Raw genomic sequence first — 23,960 nt, 5'->3', positions numbered from 1 at the left:
ACAAGTACTCCTTTTCTTTTTGCGAATACAGACTAACACGGCTACTACTCTGAAACTCGTCTATCCAGCAGCTCTATCCCTTTAAATTGCCGCCGGGGCCGCAGCCCGTGCCGGAAGGACCCTGGGACTGCAGCTGGTGGTGTCTATTTATACCGGGGCCGGAGCAGGGGAAGCCGGATTGGGCCTCTCAGTGCGAGCGTGGGCAGGGAGAGGCCGCGGCGCGCAGGCGGCGGGATTCCATGTCTCCTTGAGGCGTCGGCTTGGCTGTGCAGGGGCTGGGTTTGGGGGTGACCTGCAAAGGGGCGTTTCCTTCCTGCCATGGATGCAGCAGGGGCCTGAAGGTGCCCGCCCAGCCCGAGGCGCCCCGGGTGGCGGCGGCCGCGCTCGCTCCGAGGATCGTGCCCGTAGAGACGCTGCCATGGCCACGGCGGTGTCCTCCACCCCGGGAGGCAGCGGGCGAGCTGCCGGTCGCTCGGCCGCGTTCTCCCCTGTCAGCCCGACTCGGCTCAGCCGGCTGCAGGAGAAGGAGGAGCTGCAGCAGCTCAATGACCGTCTGGCCGCCTACATCGACCGGGTGCGGGCCCTGGAGGCCGATAAGTCCGCGCTGCAGCAGCGGCTGGCGGAGCAGGAGGAAGGGAGCAGCCGGGAGCTGGGCAACATGCGGCTCCGCTACGAGACCGAGCTGGCCGATGCCCGCAAGGCGCTGGATTGCATCGCTATCGAGCGGGCCAAGCTGCAGGTGGAGCTGGGCAAGCTCAGCGAGGAGCACCGGCAGCTGCACGCCAGGTCGGTGTCCCCTCCCTTCCCTCTGCGCTAGCCGGGCTGCGAGAGGCTGCTCTTCAAGGCCTGGCCCCGTCACATGGCAGGGGGAGTATCCTGTGGCTCCAGCGGCTACTGGGAGCGCAGCCTCCCCCCTCCTCTCTTCCAATAGCTAAATGCCTCTCGAAATTCCCTGCTGGTCTCTACTCCTGCAGGCAGCTCGCAGACTGGTGCGTGGTACTGACCGGGATTTCCCGGTGCTTAGCGCTCAGAGACAACCAAATCTGCTGCATCTCCCAGAACTGATAAAAGCATAGGGGATCGCTCACCTGTAAACAAATGACAGGCCTCAACTGTGTTATGAGGGAGCCCGGTTTTAATGGATTAACCGTGTGGCGTATGGTTTATAGATACCTGATTTAACTGACTCCTGTCGAGAAGTGCCTATTAGGTTAAGAATCCTACCATAATGTGTCCCTTACATGCCGATATATATTCCTACGGTTTAGCTGTTGACTAGGTCGCTAAAGTATTCCCATTCCAAACCTGTATAAGACCCTTGCCCTCTCTTGGCATAAAGCCTGTGGGTGTTCCTAGACTGAAGCAAATCTTTTCTCTACTTAGCTACTTTCAGCGGCTTACAACTCTTGGGCTTGTCTTGCATGCTTGGTTTTGGTTCAGAAGTTTAAGCTTCATAAAAACTTAATCTCTCATTTTGTGATTGGAGAGCTAGGAAAGGGCTGGTGCCAGTTCTGAAATTTTTCAACTACTTTTAGTGTTTAGATAACTCCGCAGGCTTTGTTTATGGAACCTTAGACTTGGCTGATCTTTAATCCTGTGAATTGGTGCTTTTTACTTTCTGAAGCAGCTAGGCTTTAGAAATGACTTTACAGCCTCCTGAAAATGGTGAAGTGCTTACATATGCAGTGCGTTCAGCAAAAGATGTACTAGATCGAAGTCCTAATATTTAGAGGTGCTTGTTTCTGTGCAGTCTATCTGCAAGCATCTCCAATGTCTTGGAACAACCTTATCTTCCTGGCTGTCATGAACATGATATACCCTTTAAATAGCTTAGAACTCTTATGGTGTGAACAGTATCCAACACTCTTCCTGCAAGCAATAACCATTAGTTGTTTATCTTGGTTTACTACCTAGTGCTTAGTACAACTCGTTTAATGTATATTAAGAAGTGAGATCTAAGTGCATACTTAGATGAATAGTGGTAACTGACAAGTCAGTTGCAGGATGCTTGAAAGGAATGACTGGCATAGTCACACCAGCTCAGTCAGTCTCATCGCATTTGCAGGAGAAGGATCAGAACAGGAATGAGGGCACAGGAAGAGAACACGTGTATTAAACAGGAAGATACTTGGTGTAATTGGTTTTAGAGATACAAATAACTCTGAATATACAAATATAATGGTTCCACCTCAATGTGTAATGCAATGATGCAAAATGGGGCCTCATAAGTGAATCTTATGAATGTTTTGGATGTCCTCAGATCTTCGACACATAGGTGAACCCCAATGTTTTCTTTCTTTAGTAAGAAACAGGCTTTGAAAATACTGGTTTAAGCTCTTCTAGTCAATCTGAGATCCACATCTCAGTTTGAGGACTGAAGGAAGAATAAAAATAACTCTGTACTGTGGGGTGGCATCCACTATTCCTAGTAGCGGGACTGTCTTAGTGGTTGGTTAATTATGAAATGGCTGATACAATTCTAAAAGCCAGCACAGACAGTCATTCAACAGCTATGTTAAGGAGTAATGTTTAATTTGGTTTTAAAGGAGTAAAGTAGCCTTTTAGATGGCAGGAATATGGCAGCACATTTCCACAAAGGGAAAATGTGTGTAATAAAACTCAAACCTGTAGAATAAGAATTCCACATGAATGGGAACAGATGACCTACAATGTCTGTCCTCTTGCTCATAACTACACAGAATAAAGATTATTTGAATTTTATAGTAGCTGTTGGCAGGGAATCAATTTTTTGTATTAATAGCAATAATACACAATTGTACTGTGAGATAGGGGAGAGAGGACCAACTCAGTGACCAATTGGAAACCCTGGCTTATAAACTGTCACAACTCATCCACTTCCCAGATTGTTTTCACCATGAGAAAATAAGGGATTGTTCCTTACAATCCTAAACTTGAGCAAAGGACTGTCTGACAATCGGAAATGTCACTTTCCAGTGTCTGTTCTAACAAATCCGTCTATCATAGCTGTTTGAGGCCAGAAACCTTATGGTGCCTTTGAATGAGTCCCATGCTCTGCATGAGTCCTCTTTTGTGCTTGGCCAAAACCACATAGCCACTTCCTGCCCTAGCACTATTTATTGCTGGGGGAAAGGTGGGCATGCCATACTTTCCAGTGCATACCTTCATGGGCCCACCAAAGTTCCTACACTGTTTTTTCCACATAAAAATCACTTTACCAGAATCCTCTCCTGGATGCCGGGGTCAGATCTCCCTCTGAGAATAAAGTGGAAGTGGGTGAGCCTGGCAGCCCGTCTAGTCCTGAGGCAGAGGCCTACTGGCTGTCCGGTACCATTCTCCTGGCTCATCTCTTCTCTCCTCTCCCCTTCCACATTACCACATAACCACACTCTATTAAGCCCTAGGCTCCAGGAGGCCAGTGACTGAGCATCTTTCCCAGTGAGCATGCTCAGCTTTGTGCCCTACTCTGACCATAGCCAGGATGGTGGTCTCTTGGGGCCAAAATTCCTCCCTCTCTCATGGGTGGTGCCATTACAGGCTGCTGGCACTTGGATTAGTGGATGGCCCCAGAAATGTTTCCTGTCAGCCAGAGCTGCTTTACCAGAGATTTGGCTAAAGTTTGAGGCAACAGTTAAACATCCCTAATGTTAGTGTCCGCCTGAGCCAAGTAAGATGCTAAGCACGTGCCTGGTGTGACACGGGGGTGTAACTAGGGTGACCAGACATCCTGATTTTTGGGGTCTTTTTCTTATATAGGCTCCTATTACCCTCACCCCCTGTCCCAATTTCACATTTGCTGTCTGGTCACCCGAGGTGTAACTGAACTAACAGTTCAGCTGACTGAAATTACCCTTCTGTCCTGGCATTATATGTTAAACCTGGGCTTGAAGAACTTACCAAATGTGCTAGTCAGAGAAGTAAATCACCTAGCCCAGAGGAAGATGTGAAAGAAAAGATTTTAAGGGTCCTATTTGAAGGTAAAAGGGGCAGTGACCATTCTCACTCCCAGCTGGTGAGAGAAGATTGTTGGCATTTCTACCACTGCTGCCCTTTCAGAGGACTCACTTTTTTCCTTCTCTCTGGCTAGCAGATGTCATATTTTAAAGATCTGTCCTCTAGCTACTTGAAAGGAGAATTGCTCTCACCATTGTCACAGCCACTGCTACAAGAGCTTCTAGCTGCTGTCTGTTCAGAAAAAAAAAAAGGGAGATAGTTAAATTTGTGACCACTTTAGATGGGTGGGTGGGGGTCAATGCCACTGCAGTGAGCACTGTAAGAGCATGTACAAAATGATCTAGTGACTGTAGGGTACAATGAAATACAGATGTCAATGTTTGCATGCACGTTGTCTAGTTTACTCTTTTGGGTGGTGGTGGATAGTGAATTATACTCCAGTGTTACTCTTAACCTTTTATAAAGAGACAAGAAAGCAAGATTAAATAAGTTCCCTTCACACCAGCAGTAAATTCTTATGAATGTAAAACTTTCACTTGCAGGAATTCTAAAAAAGAAGCTGACTTAAACCTGGCACAGGCTCGTATAAGAGACCTTGATGCTCAGCTGAACTCCAAGGAAGCTGACTTAGCAACCGCTTTGAGTGGAAAAAGAAGTTTGGAGGGCAACCTTCAAGAATTAAAGGATCAAATAGTCACTGTAAGATTGTTGCATAGAATCTACACTATTTCATGGTTGGTGATACCAGAAGTTCAGTTATGACTTCCCATACTGGACTCTATTTTGCTTTTGTTGCTGTTCAATCTTATTGTCCCCAAAAAGTTCAGTTTTTAAAAACTCATGAAGTTTGTTGTACTTAATAGGTAAGGATTGGGAGAGACGGACTTACAGAATTTTGATGAAAGCACATATCCTGGTCACCCATCTGCGCTGACCAAAATATTGTGCCATGGAATCCTGTTGCAAGGCTTGTAACCCAGCTTCATAACATGAATTTTTAAATTATAAAGACAGAAGGGCCATTGTTGTCGTCTAGTTTTCATTTCTATAACTGAATGACCCTCTTTCGTCCTGTCCATGTAGATGAGACTGAACTTTGCTCTTAACATGCAGTTACAGCCTGTGTAGCCTCCCCTGAAATGACATACTAGGGAGGGAAAAATTCATGTCTACCTAGTCACCTGGATTGAGGGACCTTCTTACTGTATCTTAAGTACTTTACCCTAACTTTAAGAGGAAACCCTCTATCCATTTGATGTTTTTTGTTAAAGGCTTTCTTACTGTAAAAATTGCCTGAAATGTATTAAGTTTTGGGTTTAGGATTTTATTAGCTCAGTTTAGAGTTCTTTAGGGGTTGGAGGAGATTAATATAATACTGCAGTTTGGGGTCTGTTTCACTAGGATGGTTTAAAATGCTGCCATAAAATGTAGACATGTTGGCTTAGTGTAAGAATTACACTTGCAGGATATAATTGAGTTTGAGAAGGAAGACTTAGTTATAATAAATGCAAACCATCTATTGGCTTCAGGCCTTTGGATTTTCATAATTCTCCTCTCAAATTAAGAGGCTTGGATCATTTAGTGTTATGGAGGGAAATGACAATCGTCTTGTACAACTGATAATGCTAGCATAACTGGGTTCCTTGGCTGGGTAGGGTTAGAAAAAAGTAGTTCTACAACTTAGCTGGTCAGTGATTAATGAGGCTTCTCTATACTTGGTTTAAGAGGCTTAGTTCACTCTGGAGATCTGATCACTTATGGAACAGAAAGCAGCCCTGTTCCATTAAGCTTTATGGGGCAAGACTGCAAGTGTCTTCTGTGTGAAGAACACCAAACATATTCTGGACCTTATTGATATAAATTAATAGTGAACTAAATCAGAGAGGTTCCTTCCTTTACTCAAAGTTGTTGACTGTAGGAGTAACTCTGAAATCTAATCTTTGACTGTTAGTGTAAAAATGTAAAAAAACTTCTTGCATTCTGACCTACCACAAAAATCTTTACTTTCCTAGCTTAAGTTGGCATTGGAAGATACCAAGAAGCATCTCCATGGAGAAATGTTGAGGAGAGTGGACCTGGAAAACCAAATGAAAACTCTGCAAGAACAAATGACATTCCAGAAACGCCTTCATGAAGATGTATGTCTAAGTTAATTTTAGCAAGGATTTCCTAGATGCCAATTGCTATTGCCCCTGGATACCCTTACAAAATCAATGTTAAAATGCACTTATTCCTAAAAAGGTAACTAGCTGAATCAACCTTATGACCCTCTGCCAGCCAGCAAAAGCCACCTAGGTGGGTAAACTCCAGGGATGTGCACAAATTTAGGTAACATCAGTATCTCATACGATATTTGAGCATGTCTCTCCTTCCACGTCACAGCTTCATTGAAATCCAGTAGTTACTATTGTATTATGCTAGTGTAAATCACCCGTAAAGTCTAAGTTTATTTTCTAATACATGTGGGGGGGGTGTGTGGTTTTTTGTTTAAACAATTACCTGCTGGAGTATGAGATTTGGTTTACTTTAGGCTTTCTGCAAACACCTGGAAACCTTTACAGTTTTGACTGTTTTATATTTTTAGCTTTCTCTCAGATTACACCTGCTAAGATAACTACAGTCTAATACTACTTGGGTATTTAATTTAAAAAACAACCAACCACTAACTTCAGAGAACTTAGAAACAAGAACTTGTGTTCCCCTATTTCCTTTTGTATCTTTCATGTGACTTTGCATAATCAGGTTCTATATACTATAGGATTAATTACATTTAGTCTCCATTCAGGTGTAGAATGGAACTTTTAGGATGAAATTTTCAAAAATGTCTAAGTGACTTAAGAGCCAAAATCCCACTAAATGTCAAATAAAGACAAGTAGGGGAAAAGACATGTCTTTTCTAGCTAGACTGGTAACTAGGAAAGAGTGACAGCATAATCCAACAGGCAGGGGAATACACTTTCAGCTTGTGAGAACCCATCTGGAGATCTTTAAAACAAGAATGGAAAGTAATAGATTTACTATGGGGAAAATAACCCAGCAGGGTAGGATGAACTTGACCTAATGAGCCTTTCCATCTCTAAATCCCCTGTGATTGAAAAACAAATGACCAAGTACTTGACAGTAGACATCTGCTTTAATATTGAGTATGTGACTTGCTACATTGGTTTATTGTTAAAGCAGTTGCATAAGATCAGTTACTCAAGCTACCTGTAGCTCACGAAAGCTTATGCTCAAATAAATTGGTTAGTCTCTAAGGTGCCACAAGTACTCCTTTTCTTTTTGCGAATACAGACTAACACGGCTGCTACTCTGAAACCTGTCAAGCTAAATGGTGGTATTTCATTTGACCTTTAAGCCATATATATATATTTTTTTCTCCTCTAGGAGCTCAAGGAAACAAAAAGATTCCATGAGAGCAGGATAGCGGAAATAGAATCTGGCCGTCAAAGGGAATTTGAGAGCAAACTTTCAGATGCTCTGCAAGGACTTAGAAAGGAGCATGAAGAACAAATTCAAGAATACAAAGATGACTTGGAGCGCACATTCAGTGCCAAAGTGAGTCTTCAAAAGTTTCAAATCAAATGAACAAGCTGTCATGCTTTCTGCACTGTATGACAAGGAAGCATTTAACACTTCTTAAATTAGTTGACTAATGTATTTGACATGGAGTATGGTCCATCTGCTTCAAGGAGGAGAGGCCCATTAATTGAAGACTCTTTCTGCATAGGAGCCAGTATCCTGAATCCCTTAATCTCTGAACAGTCTAAGATCTGCCAATTGAACTTGCTGTCTGCTGTCACTTCCCTGTCCAATAAAATTGGTTGAGATGCATAAATATATACTATCCTCCATAACAGGAATAGTTAGTATGAACTATAAAACTTTATACATTCCCATCAGCAAACTTCAGTCTTGGTTCTGACTTGCTTATTACAAATATCTAAACTTTCTGCATAGATGTTATAGGCACAGGGCCAGGTCAATCATAACAAAGCTAATGTGGTATAATTGAGCAGAATTTAGTCTATTGCCAATATCATGATCTTAATTCCTAGGAAATATGGTACTAAAAGTTTGAAACTGTATACTAGTTATAGCAGGGTTAATTATTCCTCTAACAGAAATGTGTGCAGACATGTAATGAAGGTAAATTAACTTAATCTACCAGTTTTGGTAGCTGATAGAATTTCAACCTTCCTACCAGGACAGGATTACACAAGTACCTTGATATTAATGGTGTCACCCCCAGCCCAGAACAGAGTCCAGTTACAATAGATAATGTCACCAAAATACCAGACAGTCACAAGTGAAAAATCTGGAGTGAGATTGGAATCTCGTCCAAGAATTTTATTAATGGAGACATTTCTAGTATTACAAGCCCTCTGTACTATCTGCAGAGACATGCTCTTACTCCTCTGAGTGGATTCCTTGAAGTGTTTGTTCTCACTTTCTTCCTGTTTAGTTTTCAACTTACTAACTTTACCTTTACCCTGCTTGTTCTCTTTTCTCAGTAGGGGTCCTGCTGCTGTTACTGCATTTGTTTCCTCCAGCTTTTTCCCCTTTTCTTAAAGGAACATCTCCTCAAACTCTTTGCTTTCTCTAGGACTAGTTTGACTCCTGAATAGCCTGTTAAACATGGCTATATAGGCCTGTTTGTTCCCAAAGCTCTGGTACCAGCACTGGGGTGAAGGAAGCATTTGATTACTGGCACTCAAAGAAACCTATCTAGTGTCCTGCACTGTCCCAAGGCAGCTTCCTACCCCATTAGCCATGGTATGGCTAGTGAACTTGAGTTTCTTCTCTAGTGGCTTCATTTCTGTGCCTTTTCGAAAAGTCTGTGTAACAGGAAATATTCCATAGTTTAGGCAGTGGTGGAGAGCTGGATTAGGGTTGTGATGTTGAATTGTCTTGGTAAATTGATTTCAGTGGAAATTGATGATAAAATATCTTCTGATTTTATACCAACTGTGAGACACTCTACATCTTCATACACATGCAACTAAATCTGTATCTGTAAATCACTTGGTAACCCTTTCTACTAGAACAAAGGGAAGGGTCACCAGAGTCTTAATCAGTTGTCGTTAACAACTATTTCTTCACAGATGGAGAATGCCCAACTTTCTGCTGCAAAAAATAGCGACTTTGCCAATGCTGCTCGGGAAGAGCTGATGGAAACAAAGATGAGAGTTGACACTTTGACATCCCAGCTTAATCATTATCAAACCCAGGTACCGTTCTTCAGTGAGGTCATTAGATTTTTTTCCTTAGTGACATTTGTATTTTCTGCAATTATCTGCTCCCCCCCTCCCCCCAAAAAAGTTGCTCTTCTGACTGAGCTCTATTTTTAGCATCTCACTCAAAATAATCACTGATAACTAAACCTATTCATTAAATCTAAGAACTGTGTATTGGAGAACAGAATAAGAGAGTTACAGGAGACCCTGGATTATGACCGTGAGATGCATCGAAGGCGTATGGCTGAAAAAGATAAAGAAATGGTACAAACGCGGCGGCAGATGCAAGCACAGTTGGAAGAATATGAGCATCTACTAGATGTGAAACTGGCTCTAGATCTGGAAATAAATGCCTACAGAAAGATGCTAGAAGGAGAAGAACAGAGGTATGATACAATATGAACAATACAAGAAGACTTTTTCTTCCTCAACATACCTTCATTCTATAAGTCTATGTACTGAGTGGGAGGGGAGAAATCTGAAGTTAATCTTGTTCCCCGTTGGCTACTGGGAGAACTCCAACTACTGGCTTCAGTATGTAAAATACTGAAGATGGGCTCTATGCTGTAATATATGCAATCTCTTCTAAATGATAAATGCATGGATTGAAGGTACATGAAGTTTCTAACAGCAATTAGTAACATTATGAAGGGACAAAATGGCAGCAAGGGATTCAAACTTTACTATAGACTATATAGTAATGTTAACTCTCAATGCTTTTTCAAGTCCCGTGGCTGCCTAACCACTTACCATAGAGGGTTTGTTCCTGGAGATCTTAATTCCTGCAGTGCCCATGAGGGAAAGAAACTAATGCAACAGCTGAGGGACAGGGAGAGGAGGAGGTAGAAATGCAATAGCTTGCTCTGAACTCTGCTTGCAAAAATTGGAAAGCAGGCCATAAGCTTTTGCACATTGTTCACTTGGGAGATTCTTTGCCATAAGATAAAATACCACCCTCAAGACTTCAACTAAGCTGGTGTGAGCAGAGGGGAAGCTACACTAGGTCTGGGCACAATGGGGTTGGCACAACTTGCATACCTAACATGGTCACTTCGCTCTTTTTAGGCTAAAATTGTCATCTAGTCCATCTTTCCAAAGTGTTGCAACCCAGGCAACAACCAGCCATGGGCATCGCTTCCTGCATGGAAAAAAAAGAAAACTGAAAGAATCCAAAAAGGGAGAGCACAGTGTCAGCTTTAAGATTGTTCAGCATGCATCATGTTCAGGAAATGTGTCCATAGAAGAAATTGACACAGAAGGGAATTTTGTCAAACTTAAAAACAACTCGGATGAGGTACTCGTTCCCTGCTCTCTAATGGCCAATAGCCCATCAAACTTCAACCACCTTTTCCCATACATAAAACCAATGTTAGCACATTAAACTAAGTGGTGCCATCTAGCCTAGTAACATAAGGCCCAGTTTGTTCAGCATGTTGCTTTTTATTACTCTCTTGATCCTCAAGAACCAGTTTAAATAATATACCCATCTCCATATTGTTCAAGAAATGGTCAATAGCAACTGTTGCTAGTTAGAGCAGCCACAAGACCATTTGTGGGAAACAGACGCAACTTTACTGAAAGCTATAGGTCTCTTTGCATCCACAGACACCATCAGTCCAGCTTAATCAAGGATAAAAGCACTTCTGATAAGCTACATAAGGTGCTTAGTGTCAGATAATACCAATAGCTGTTTAGATCCCTTGTAGCTTACTGTTTTAGCTGTGGCAGGGCTCCTGTGCCCAATTAATCATATAGCTTTGACCCAGTCTATCCAACAGTCTACAGATATCTAACTGCTTGGTGTTGGAGGGTTCTGCTCACTCAGTTAACTGTTTCTGTGCTGGGACGTCTGGCACAAGCCACAGTAAAGATTGATATCCCAGTATTCTTCAACTGGCATGTTAAGAATGTGCGGAGTAACCTACCAAATTAGGTAGTGGTCCAAAGTAGGTTCTCCCAACCCTGGCCAGTTAGTGGTTAGCTTTAGGCTGACTACCTGTCAAAGACTGGACAACATCCACAGCTCTCAAAGTCACTCTTGTACATTCTAAACTTGACTTGCTGAACCAGAGCAGCAGAGTCTACCCAGAGGCAGCTTTTAGTAGCCCAAGCTGCCCACAATCCCTGCTTCACTTGTGCTGGGAATTAATAGTTTTGTGGAGGGGTTCAGAGCAGAATGCCCAGGTGAAGGTCAGACAGACCAGGAAACTTTTCAACTTCTGACTGCTACAGACTCCCTAGAGGAGTAACAAGTGGAATGGGCAGTACTTGTACTGCTGTTCTGACTGAGGAAAATTCAGGGGCATAAGATTCCTAACAAACTCCATGATATCTGTTTGCACAGAGGCTATGGATCTTGGCACAACACCCTTGCCCCATGAGATCTTGGCTCCTGAAGGTACAATGCCATTGGATTACCTTCCCAGGGCAGGCTTTCTACTTCCTTTGGGATGGGATGGACAGGATTGTGTACAAGAATGTCTTAAACAGGGAAATCACAGATTTGAAGGGATGATTCTGCAAATAAGTGGTTTGGTCCTATTCCCAAAAATTGCAGAGCCCTAGACACTAACAGGGACAGGAGGGAAATTCTGCATTACAAGGGTAGCTTTTGCTCTAAGCAGAGGGTATGACTTGATTAGTTCTTAAAATGGCAACTGGACTACAGAAAAGCTCGCAATTCAAATACGTCTTGATTTGTAACACTGCAGCCAAATAAGCCTATGTGAACAATGAACTACAGCTGCAGGGTAGGATAGAGGTTAGATTCTCAGACCATACATCTTGGTCTCAGTTCTCACCTTGGGTAGAGAACTTTAGAACCATTCTAAGTGTCTGGAATCCCCTCTGCCTTACTGACTGGGACTGTTAAAGACCTGTCTTCTGAACTAATGAATAACTTGAAACTGAGAAGGGGAGGCTTAATGTGGAAAAAGTTGAGAATTAAAAAGGGATGTTCTGAAATGTCCCAAATAGTCAGCATAATCCTAGCTGAGAATACATGTAGACTGAAATGGTGAAGAAGCCTGATAGAGGTGGCATTCTTCATTGGAGAAGATGATCCAGTCTGACTTTCATAACCACTATCCTGGAGTAATGTCTCCAAACGCTCGTAAACCAAAAGGAAGAAGTGCTGTTGACACCTGTTACCCTGAATTAAAAGCTGCTTATTGGCTATCCTGAATGCCTCACAAAATCTAGTGCATGGTGAGGCTGAGACAAACGTGTATATAGTTATAAAGTCTAATATTTACTACATGGCGGCTGATCGCTGTTTCAGAAACTCTTATGGGATCAACCACTGCTGCAAGAATCTTCAGTGTTAACATGGAACATAGTGTTAAACTAAATTTATACTTTAAGAATGGCCCCTGTCTTGAAAGGAACAGTACCTTGCAAACCAGAATGTAGAAATGTAAAATGGCTTAGACCAGGGATCGGCAACCTGCCAGGGAAAGCCCCTGTGGGCAGGGCAGGTTTGTTTACCTGCTGTGTCCACAGGTTCGACCGATCACAGCTCCCACTGGCTGGGGTTTGCTGTCCCAGGCAAATGGTGGCTGTGGGAAGGGTGGCCAGCACATTTGGCCTGTGCTGCTTCCTGTAGCCCCCATTGGTCTGGAACTGACCCAGTAGAAGCTGCAATCGTTGAACCTGTGGACTCGGCAGGTAAACAAACCAGCCCGGCCTGCCAGGGGCTTACCCTGGTGGGCTGCATGCCAAAGGTTGCCGATCCCTGGCCTAGACTAACAAATGGCGACAGCACATAGGTGTGATCTCTTTAGGTTGTCCATCTAGTTACAAACTTCATATCCTCTTGTAATGGTATCTTGCCTTCCTAACTGCAGGATCAATCACTAAATGGCTGGGTACTAAGACGACGACTTGGAAGCTTGTCTGAAATAATATACAAATTCCCTGCTTGGTTTGTCCTTCAGGCAGGCCAAGTAGTTACGGTAAGTAACTTAACACTGCCTTGCCAATCTGACTTGCCAAGCAAGTAATTCTGTTTGACTTTAACAGTCTTTTTACCATCATTTAAAGAAGGCAAGTATACTTAGTGCCTGTGCTGGGAAACTTTTTTCCGCTAACAATTTGGCAAGACTGAGCTGGCGTGACTGGTAAACTTAAGTGTAACTTTAGGAATGGAGTGACATAGCACCATTTTAATAGTTGAGGCCTGATCCCAACTTTAGAAATGACTGCACTTGCAATTGTTGAAGTGGGGCATAGTCTGAGCCTAAGACGTTTAGTTTTCTTCCATTACAAGCTAAGAATGGGCCAGTGGGGAATGGGCTGGGTGAACATAAATGCTCACTTTCTAACCTGTGCAATTCTTCCTGTCACCTTCCCACACAACTGATTAGGGCACTAGATAAATGACCTCAAAAGTCTGGCTTAGCAGTACAAAGTGGGTGGCCAGGAACAAGAACCCTCTACATTCAGAGGGTATAGTAGGTAGAGCCTCCCATTAGCAGCTCTTCCTGCTGCACTTCTTCCACACCACTGCCCTAGTGGGTAGACTAAGTGTTCCACCAACTCCAAAAGCAATTAATGGAATCTGCCCTAATTTACCACTTAGAACTGTTTCTGAGCACCTCACAGCAGATTTTACCCTCGACACACTTGGTGTAGATTACATGGGAGCTATAGACACTTACTCCAAACTGAATTTGGCCTTTAATGTTCCAATACCAGTCTACTGACTGTTAAAATGAAGATTTTTAAAGCTCATCCGTTAAATGTCTCCTCTGTGTCTCAAGATCTGGGGTGCTGATGCTGGTGTAAACCAGAGTCCTAGTGATCTGGTCTGGAAATCACAGCGGTCTTGGGGAACTGGGGATAACATTGGTGTTACACTCATCAATGCCGATGGAGAGGTAAGTGAAGCAATAGCCAGTTGTACTTTTTCTAGTCTTCAACTTGCTTAAGAACAAACAAGCTTATTTTGTTGGGGGGACACAACTTATTGCAGGAGACTGCAGAACGGAAGATCATACATGTATCCAGAGGAGAAGGTGGTGAACTGGAAGATGAGTTTGATGAAGAAGAAATAACAGGGAGTGAAATGGAGTTTCATCGTCGGGTAAGAATCTTTCTGCGTTCAGAACATAGTAGCAACAGAAGTAATCAATGGCTTTCTCTTGTAATAGTTAACAGTACTTAAAACATGCCCCCAAAGTATTGCCCATGGCCTACAACTCTTGCCATTTTTCTCCCTGATGTCAGACCAAAAGAAGAAAAAAGAAATGTTGTTTGGTGTCATGATTGTTTCCTGTGAGCATCACAAAATAGGTGAGACCAGAGCAAGCATCATGCATGTTTCAGAGTGCACATTGTGCTTGTTTTCTTGCAGAAATGTTTGCTTCATCAGTAGTGCTGAAATCTCTTGCCTCTATTTAGTCTCTGCATGGCTTTGCACGTGAGTTGAAAGCAGTGCTTCACATATCTGACCTGGGAGCACAATGTTGCTGTAGTTAAAGTTAAATAAAATGTGAACCTCTCTGACCAGTAAAAGATAGTTTATTAACTGAAACGGCAACTAGCAGAGCCTTTCGTGTTTGTTCATGCCCAGGAACAAACTTCACCAGCTAACTGTAGTATAAGACAGGAATGATGGCAAAATACTTATGCCAATATTGTGCATATAGCATATTGCAACTAGAAATCTTGTGTACTGTAACCTAGTTAAATCTTCTGTTGCTTGCACAATTGTGGAAACAAAACAGAAGAGGGAATGGGGAGTGACTGCCTTCATTTGGAATATCCAATTTCAGTGTGTCCTTGCTATTGTTTCAGAATAGCAACTTCAAATCTGGACTATAAAGGCAGATATTTCCACTGAAATGTACTAAAAGCCCTTGGATACTCTTAAGTGCCTTGGGCTCCTATGGCCATTATTAATAGGTGCTTTTGAAACTCATCCACTCATATAGATATCTGCTTAATCCCCACCTCCCACTAGCATCTTTTCCCTTGAGTCTACTTTTCAGATGGGATCAGAGAACAGATGCAGGTCTTACTGTTAAGTAAGCCCCCTGTTAGAGTAAGCATACTCATAATCCTACTGTTAGTGTAAGCATGTTCTGGCTTCAAGTTAACTAGTGTCTTTTGTGGCCACTTTCTGGATCAGTCTCAAGTGAAAGAACTACCCCACACGCTCCAAATGAGCCTTGAGTTGTGGATTGCAAAACAGCTAGTGATAAATCTAATACACCAATTAATCTTTGTGCTGGTCACCTAAATCACTTAAAAGTGAATTCTAATTAAAGTTTGGTACAAAGACTCTTATTGCATCACTTATTTACAGCTGTGAATTCCTCTAACAACTTTCAGCATTCTGACTGGAAGTGCTGACTCCTGTAGGACTTCCAAGTTTGGCTGGAACAGTCATGCAAACCAGTAGACTAAGTGCTGATTTATACTAGCTGTGTTGGGAGGGATATCTAGGTATCCCTCCCAACTTCAGAGCTCTTACCACCCCAAAAAACAGTCAAACATTAGAATAAAATTGGTCTTTGGAGTTGCACCTTCTAGTACGGGAATCTAGTATTGAGCACTGACTTTTGCAGCCCTGGGTCTTAAGAGTGTCTACAGTCTCTCTCATCCTAGAAAATGACTGGCTATACTAAACCAGTTCTTGCTCCAAGTCACACATACAAGGGATACAGGAAATTCCACACAGAAGGAACCAGTTATCCCTCTTGTTCAATATACATCCAGGTGCTTTAGAAGGGAAAATAACAGGCACTTAACTAACTACAGTACTAGGGTCTTGGAAGAATAACTTCTTCCTGATGTTGGTGACAACCTTACAGTGCAGAACTAAGGTACAGAACTTTCTGAAATGTTGCTGTAGATGAGGGATTTTAAATTTTTTTAAAACCATGTACCCCTAATCTCAACTTGGAACTCCCCAAACACACTAATGTAGAATCTAACTTAAATAAATCAGACCTTTTGATTCTACTGTCTAACTGCATAGGCTAGGCAACCTTTAAGTGCATTAATACCCTGAGATCTTTGTAGGTATCAGAGTGCTAGTGGGCTTTGACACCCCCATGCACCAGGTCACATTACTCACTGAAATTTGGCCCTCTATCATGGAGAGGTGGCTGGGCCAAACCTCAATGAATGAGTGGCATTGCAACCTCTGAGTGAGTAGGAAGGCTCATTGTGTCCCATACCCTCCAGTTGAGACCTGCTGGTGTAGATAATGACCTGTCTACACACAAACTGGACACTGGCTAGTTTGAAGAGAACATTCCCCCTCAAGTGTTTGGAAACTGTGGTTTTAAGAACAAATTGATACTGAATCATTTTTCTCTAATAAAATAGTCTTAACTTGGTAAAATTGTTAATCAGTTTGAGTCCAAAACATCTGTTAACCTTCATGAGTGGCTTATGGTGTCATGTAGGTGAGCTCCTGAATAAAAACTGGAGACACACACATTTTGCCATTCCTTAAAGGAGTGCAATTCTACACTCCTAAGCTATTTTGGAAGATGACACTTGGACTTCATATTAAACATTATGAACTCTGCCTGAAACTAGATTGAGACAGGTTGCTTAATTAGTCTAAAATTAAAATGACTCCTTTTCCCAAGTGACACTGTCCTAGCAGGATCAGCAAAATGGGATAGAAATCAAAGGATATGCAGGGACTCAACATCTTTCAGCTGTTTTTGCTACGCAAACTAGCAACTTCTTGCCCATCCACAATCCCATGATTCACTTAACTCATGCTGGGTTGGAAAATTTTCAAATTCTTTAACAAAATAAAGTTTCTATGAAAATGTTTCCATTTTTCAGTCCAGCTCTATTTGTTAAACTCTAGCTCCCATTTTTTAACTGAGCACCAATACTCAACCCTGAGGCTGACAGCTTTGCTTTCATTAGCCTCACTTCAAGCTGAGGAAGGAAAACTAACCCCTCTGTCTGCTGCTATCAAAGCTTTAAATCTAGTACGTTTCTCATGGCTCATCTTAATACATCATTAAACAACTCTTATTGATAGAGCCAACATCTTTATAAGATGGCTCTACTTAAGATTTTAAACCAGGTTAAAATTCAAATATAGTACATACTAAAGGTTTTTTTATAATCCTGTGTAAAAATACCAACACATCTTTGCTAGCAGCCTAAAACAAACTTTGAAGGCATTATTGACTGAGTGTAATAAGAATGTCCAGCTAAAACCTCTGTTTTGCTACCATCTGTTAACAAAACATGGTTTAACTAGCAAGACTCCATACTGTGAGAGCCATAAGGTCCTATAGTATTACAAGAGGGAAAAGCCAGAAGAGTAGTGAAGAGACTTGTAAAAATTCATCATGCATTGGTGCATTGTATAGGTGAAAAGAACATGTGCTGTAGTTTTTAACAAGGCTATCTTACAACTTTTTCTTATTGCTTTGCCCTATGCCATTTTAGCTATCTTAAAGCATGAGTTTTGCATGTATGTAAGACCAGCTTTGAGTTCTTTAGACTGTCTTGCTTGCTTTGAGCAGTTTGCAGTTCAGAAGTCATCTCCTATGTTACAGCTTTTCCTTTCCTTTCATGCAGAAATAAATTTAACCTTCAAAATTTTTCTCTAGGACAAAGAATAAACCACGTGGGAATTAGTTAGAAGGTAAATAACTAAACTCCTAATCATGCACTTTTCTCCATTCTTTCTCTTATGTATCTTGATTACAATAGGGATGCTAAATTGTGTATACCCAGTAATTCATCCAGCTTAACCTATTTAATTTCTCTTTATAGTGTCTCCAGCAAAATGAAGATCCTAGCTGTTCTGTCATGTAACTAAACCCAAGGTAGTGACTACCTAAAACCACTCCTTAAACCAAAGTGACCCTTCAGACTGCATGAATTTTCAGCAGCTTGTGGAACATGTGAATCTAGGAATTTTTTTCCCTATCAGATGTGTTTGGAGAAAGGAAGCTTCAAATTTTGGAGGATGCTATTTGTTGATATTGGGCCCTGCCTTCAATGAAACTAGATCAAAGTGCACATTTCCTTTTTCTAAGTCTCTTTCCATGACAAATGGAAGTATTTGATTTATTCACCCACAACTACTTGCCCTAAAGTTTACAATAACCTCCTCCTAGGCATGTCTCCTCCTAGCCAAGGATGGTAACCGCTCACAAATGTAATAGCTTCAGCTTTCTAAACTCCTGATATATTCAAAATAGTTTTCTCAAAAGCAGACTTAGAAGGAAAACTGTTTCAAGCCTGACTGAAATTTAGGTGGACCAAATACTGCCTTGACTTACACCTTGTGCAGCTCCACTGAATTGAAAGTCAGAACAAATTGTTATCCTTGTTTCAAACACCCCAAGATCTAAGCCAAATGATATGATGATCTACTGGTGTAAAGTTTTAAAATGAGCAATCTATTTGTAAAACATGTGTTTTTTAACTTGTGGTTAAATAAACCAACCATTATACTGTTTCTATAGCCTAGTACCTGTTAACCTCAATCTGTATTTAAACTATGTACAACAGCACTTTGGACAGAAGCTATGTATAGTGAAGTGTTAAACTTTGAGGTGAGTAGCTTTGTACTGTAAATGTGAACTGAGTCTGATGCCAACATAGCAATACTGTGGTTAAATATATCCATACCTAAGTTAACTGCTTACTTGGCAAAATATTAATGGGGATAGAATTTAATTGAACAGTTTGGTATAGCTAGAGATCTCACACTCCAATGATTGCTAAGACTTGATACCCTTTTAAGAAAGTTCCTGTGCTTATTAAACATGTGAAATAAGGATGTGCAGTTTACACTGTCACTTCTGTATTCATAACTGAGGTGAGGACAACTTCTGTTTTGTCAAATAACTAGATATGTTCCCTATTAGAGCACTGAGTTCAAGTGGATTAATATTGCATTGTAACAAGGTACAGCTAAAATGTCTAGCACATAGAGGGGTTGATCATGGGTAGCCACTACAGTTAGCCACTGTAGCTTTATTATTTTGTTTACCTAGTGGCTATACTAAAAAGGTAGGAAATGGCCCAGCAAGAGTCCCTAGTTAAGCAAAGCAAGTCTGTTTCCTTTCTTAAAAAGTTAGCTGATAATGCAGCCCCATCTGAGCACTGGAGCAGCTTTCAGCATTTTGTTGCCTTGCCAAAAGTCTCTACTGCATAGTATGTCTGAATTTTAAGATCTGGCCCATGTTAGGACCATGCTTTTTAGAGTGCTTTAGAGTTCCCTTCAATTAGACTAAAATATAGTATTTTAAGACACTGGACACCTAAATGGTGACTGAATTTGGCCTTTCATATTTTAGCAGACCCAAATCCTTCATTTTGTTGCACCTTGTCACTTTAGAAGAATTTAAAATAAGCTCTGTTTATGATCTTGCTGTGTTGGGCTGTTCAATTGATATTTTTTTTATTAAAGATATTTTCCATGTACATTATCACTCTTGGGGGTTTATTGTTTAAACTTAAACTAAATCTTTCTAGCAAAGTGAGTATTTTAACATCTGTATTGTCTGAATTCTAATTGTAGCTAAGAAGAACATATACCTAAAGAGCTAAGAGTCTTCTTTCCCTTAATAAGCAGAAGCTTTCAACAATAGACTAATCTGCTTTAGAAACTATTGCACACTATTCACATTAGTACATGTTCTGAATAAAGCTGAAATTGCAATGACCCTACTGTACAAAGAAAAGTGGCTTTTTACATGCCAAATAGTAACAGGAATTACTAGTGTATTATGCTGTAGGTATTTGAGAATGAAATGCTGGAAATGTTTGCATCAAACTGTTGCAGCTTCTCTAATTCAGCTGTGTTCAAACAACTAGTAATTTGGGTACTTGAAAACAAGTCTTCTAGAAAGATGTAAACAGCACCACAAACATTAAACCACCCCAGTTTTTTTTCGCTATTAAGCTAAAAAAGCCCAGTCAGCATTGCTTAAATATCAGTTGCATAAGAACAGCCATACTAGGTCAGACCAAAGGTCCATCTAGCCCAGTATCCTATCTTCCAACAGTGGCCAGTGCCAGGTGCCCTAGAGGGAATGAACAGAACAGTAATCAAGTGATCCATCCCCTGTCACCCATTCCCAGCTTCTGGCAAACAGGCTAAGGCTACCATCCCTGCCCATCCTGGCAATAGCCATTAATGGACCTATCCTCAGTGAACTTATCTAGTTTGTGTGTGTGGTGGGTGGGTGGGGGGGGGGGGGTTTGAACCCTGTTAGTCTTGACCTTCACAACATCCTTTGGCAAAGAGTCACACAGACTGTGTGAAGACATACTTCCTTTTGTTTTAAACCTGCTGCCTATTTCATTTAGTAACCCCTAGTTCTTGTGCTTTCTCCATACCAGTCATGAGTTTATAGACCTCAATCATATTTTCAACCTCCCACCCTTAGTCATCTTTTCCAAGCTGAAAAGTCTGTCTTATTAATCTCTCCTCATATGGAAGCTGTTCCATACCCCAAATCATTTGTTGCCTTTTTCTAAGTCTTTTCTGTTTGGTGTATTTTTTAGATAGTATTCAAGATGTGGGTATAACATGGATTTATGTAGAGGCAATCTATTTTCTGTTTTAAATGCATTCCACAGTCGATGTTCCAGTCCTACTATAGTCATCCCTAATTTAATTAACTTAGAGCAGACACTTCCCCATAGTTCTAGCCATAAGCAGAGGAAAGGCATGAAGAGGAGAAAATTTGGTTCTATTTCTTGTTTGTCTAGATAATATATTTTAAGTGAGCACCAGTTTTGGTTACATCTTTGGAAGAGACCATAGTCCCTAGGACAAGGGCTCAAGTTTTAACATCAACCAGTGAGGACTTTGCCCTCATGTATGGAGGAAATTCTGAACAAGGAGAGTCCCCCTGCTGTCTCTGCACTCCTGTTTCAAAATAGTTCCAGGAAGACAGACTGCCCCTTGTACAGATAAAAAATAGAGCCAAAACTACTTAAATATCTCTCCATCCCTCTTTCCCACTAGAGTGAGGACTTCACCTCCATGCCCTCTTTCAAAATATAGACCCTTCCTGGGCCCTTTGAGACTATCCACTTCCCTCTGTGTAGCTCTGGCCTTAAACTCTATTCTCAGTGCATAGTATCCCCACTGGGGGACTGAGTGAATAAATTAAAATGCAACCTGTGGACACACAAAGCACAAGTTTAATGTGAAAGGAAAGGGGGGAAAAGCCAAGGAACAGCTAGATGAACAGGTTAAACCCTGCACCTAATGCTCAGATCCACCTTAAAGGAAATATCTTCAGACTATTGCTTCAGAATAAAAAAATCAGATACAACCCCAATCTGTCCCTAGCCATAGCTGATGTATGTGTACACAGATCTTGTGGTGGAGGTCTAGAGGGCTGCCTGAACAGAAAGGAACTATACAAAAACTAGAGGCTACAGGCCTGTTGCTGATGTGCAATGGAGGTACCCTCCTCCCTCTTTAATGTGCCTGTGGCTCCCTACCTGGAGCCCTTTCCTTTCTAGTTAGGTGAAGTATCCCCAATACTTACAGTTAAAGCTGCAAGGCAGATCTTTCAGTGGCCAGAACAGGTCCCAAGTGGCTCAAGCTCTGGACTTCTGGAGCAAAGGTGGCCTAACAGGTGAGGTCTGAGGAAAATCCTTTCCAGCTCAGTCAGGCTGTTTAGGCTGACAGGTTTTCCTCCCTGCCCAATGCTTGTAACAGCTTGGCTATTTCAGGGGTAGGTAGCTAAGGGGAGATGCACCTTGTGAAGCAGAGTGCTCCTGGTCAACTGGGCCATGCAGGTGAGCAGCAAAATGGAATTCTCTGCCTACCCCTGCAGGGAACAGCTCAGTTTCATTCTGCTGATGCCCAGTAGCCAACTCCCTTCCCCTGAATACTGGCTATCTGGATGGCATACACAGGACTGGGCTGTCCTAGCATGTCAACCTAGCCTCCTAGCTTCTATCCCAGCTTCTACGGCTGATTTGGGGTTCCACATGCAGGCTCAGCCCAGCAGTTGCAGCCAGTCTTTGGGAGGTGTTTCTCAAGATCCTAAAAAGGCAAGTGTGTTACTCACCACTTGCTGTATAGCTTGTACTAGTTGTTGGTAAACCAGGCTACCTTAACACAAAATAGCAGCTCTGGTTTAGGCAAAGATGTATTCCATATTCTCATCTCTGCTGTCCCCTTGGCACCAAGACAATCAAAAGCTAGCTTAAAATGCTTTTCCCTAGGGGTAACTCCCAGGTGGCATATCAGCTCACATCCTCCCATAGTGGGTCCTAGGACTCAGTGCTGGCCTGGGGCTAACTGTTGGTTATTAGACACTAAAGCTAGCCTATTCTGAAAGTACTAGCTCTTGCACAGATAGTTCTACAGGTATACAATGGGGCAAAAAGAACATGTACTGGCTATAGGCAAAGTAATAAATCCTAACCATGTGTTTAATACTGGCTTCTCTAGGGCCCATCTTTGGAAGCTATACCAACCCGCCTTTGCTAGATCTCCTTGATGTCTTGTACTTAAGACAAGCTGTGCCATGAGGGGCATAGATAAATAAGAGCCGTGTATGTAAAATTTCTAGACTTAGGCACTGCAAATAACCAAACTGGAAGCCATTTAAGTGAAAGCTCCCCATTTCCCAATTAAATGCCCCTGGAAAGCACCCAACAGCAGAGATAAGGATGTTCACTGGGTTGCTGTATGTTGTACTGCTCTTATGTGGCTGAAGTGGGCATTAAGGTCAAGGAAGTCTCACTCTGACTTTGTCATGCTGTCTATTCTGGAAACTTCTTTTTGCTAGAACAAATCAGGTGTAGAATATCCTGATTTTTTCCCCCTACACTGCCCTCAGCCTCTGGATTGTGCCCTTGGTATTATTCTGTTCCTTGCTGACTGCAATCAGTGGGAGGAGACCATTCATTCTCTGGTCTAGAACTAGGTTAGCCTACCCAAAGGTATCGATGAAAGCTTTAAGCATTTAAAAGATGCATTTTCCTGTTGAAATAGTATCACTTAGCTCTGATGAAGAATGGGGGAGTTACATATAATAATCAAAGCATACTATCTGTGGGGTTAGTACATTACGCTGTGGAACAGAGTTAATTCCCACGGGAGCTTTTCACTCACACACACGCATGACAATGATTAGCGCAACTGGGAATACACAAGCAGGCATGGAAGAGATAATTCTGACATTCACCTCTACTGTTGCAGACTAGGAACTGGCTGGGGGGAGCATAGTTTGAAACTCCCAGGATTTCAAGGTTGTAACTTCCAAATGAAGAGCTTGAAAGTAGTTTAAAAGCTGAGTCTGAGGCAGGGGAAGAGAAAAAAAGGTCTGCAGAGAAACAGATAAGGCCCCAGTGCCTAGATACTGAGGCAGACCCCCGCTTAATCTTTATGCCTGTTTGTTTTTATGAGGCAAATGTTAAGTTTAGATAAGACAATGTGTTTAGACTCATTACTTTAACTAGTTTCTCTCTGCATGTTAAAATTTTTATGAACAAATAAATCATACTCTTTGAAAAAGAAGCTGCCTTAAGTATCTGCTAGTTTTATACTAGTTACAAGCTCCTGGAGTTAATTTTGTCGTAAGGTCCAAACCTAGTTAGGGCTGCAGAGGTAATATAGTTGGTAAAGGAGTACTGTCAGCTAGTGATCTAGTCAAAGAGTGGAAGTGAATTACAGGATTCCATAGTGGAAGAAACGAAGGTGCAGGCCTCTGGCTGGAAAGGGTGCCCTAGAGGGAGGCTGGCTGAGAGAGCAAAGGTACAAATTCATCCCTGAATTGTACCACCTCTACTTTCAAATCACTGGCTCTGGTGTCTTAGCCA

General features: G+C 41.9%; 1 protein-coding gene across 5 annotated transcripts in view; it reads left to right on the top strand.

Moving 5' to 3' along the window:
• The first annotated feature begins 200 nt into the window (after positions 1 to 200).
• LOC141995311 (lamin-B3-like) overlaps positions 201 to 23,960 on the top strand; it is a 30,750-nt gene continuing 6,990 nt past the window's right edge. Inside the window, exons 1-13 of one of the 5 annotated variants that reach the window (XR_012641297.1) lie at positions 202 to 786; positions 4,476 to 4,632; positions 5,946 to 6,071; positions 7,318 to 7,488; positions 9,036 to 9,161; positions 9,333 to 9,553; positions 10,233 to 10,461; positions 13,013 to 13,120; positions 13,928 to 14,044; positions 14,140 to 14,250; positions 14,394 to 14,459; positions 17,762 to 17,796; positions 17,928 to 17,980. Coding sequence is in view for 3 of the 5 variants with exons in the window: in XM_074966425.1 (XP_074822526.1) it covers positions 323 to 786; positions 4,476 to 4,632; positions 5,946 to 6,071; positions 7,318 to 7,488; positions 9,036 to 9,161; positions 9,333 to 9,553; positions 10,233 to 10,461; positions 13,013 to 13,120; positions 13,928 to 14,044; positions 14,140 to 14,250; positions 17,928 to 17,969 (1,872 nt within the window). In the remaining 2 variants the exon portion in view is untranslated. Of the gene's footprint in view, positions 787 to 4,475; positions 4,633 to 5,945; positions 6,072 to 7,317; positions 7,489 to 9,035; positions 9,162 to 9,332; positions 9,554 to 10,232; positions 10,462 to 13,012; positions 13,121 to 13,927; positions 14,045 to 14,139; positions 14,251 to 14,393; positions 14,460 to 17,761; positions 17,797 to 17,927; positions 19,478 to 23,960 lie in introns of those variants that run through there. The other 4 variants (XR_012641296.1, XM_074966426.1, XM_074966425.1 and 1 more) reach the window with 4 other exon arrangements.

The sequence above is a fragment of the Natator depressus genome, chromosome 10, assembly GCF_965152275.1.
Source record: "Natator depressus isolate rNatDep1 chromosome 10, rNatDep2.hap1, whole genome shotgun sequence".
Classification (NCBI taxonomy): Eukaryota; Metazoa; Chordata; order Testudines; family Cheloniidae; genus Natator; species Natator depressus.
Note: the sequence above shows the minus strand (reverse complement) of the source record. Positions and strands in the feature narration are given on the sequence as shown.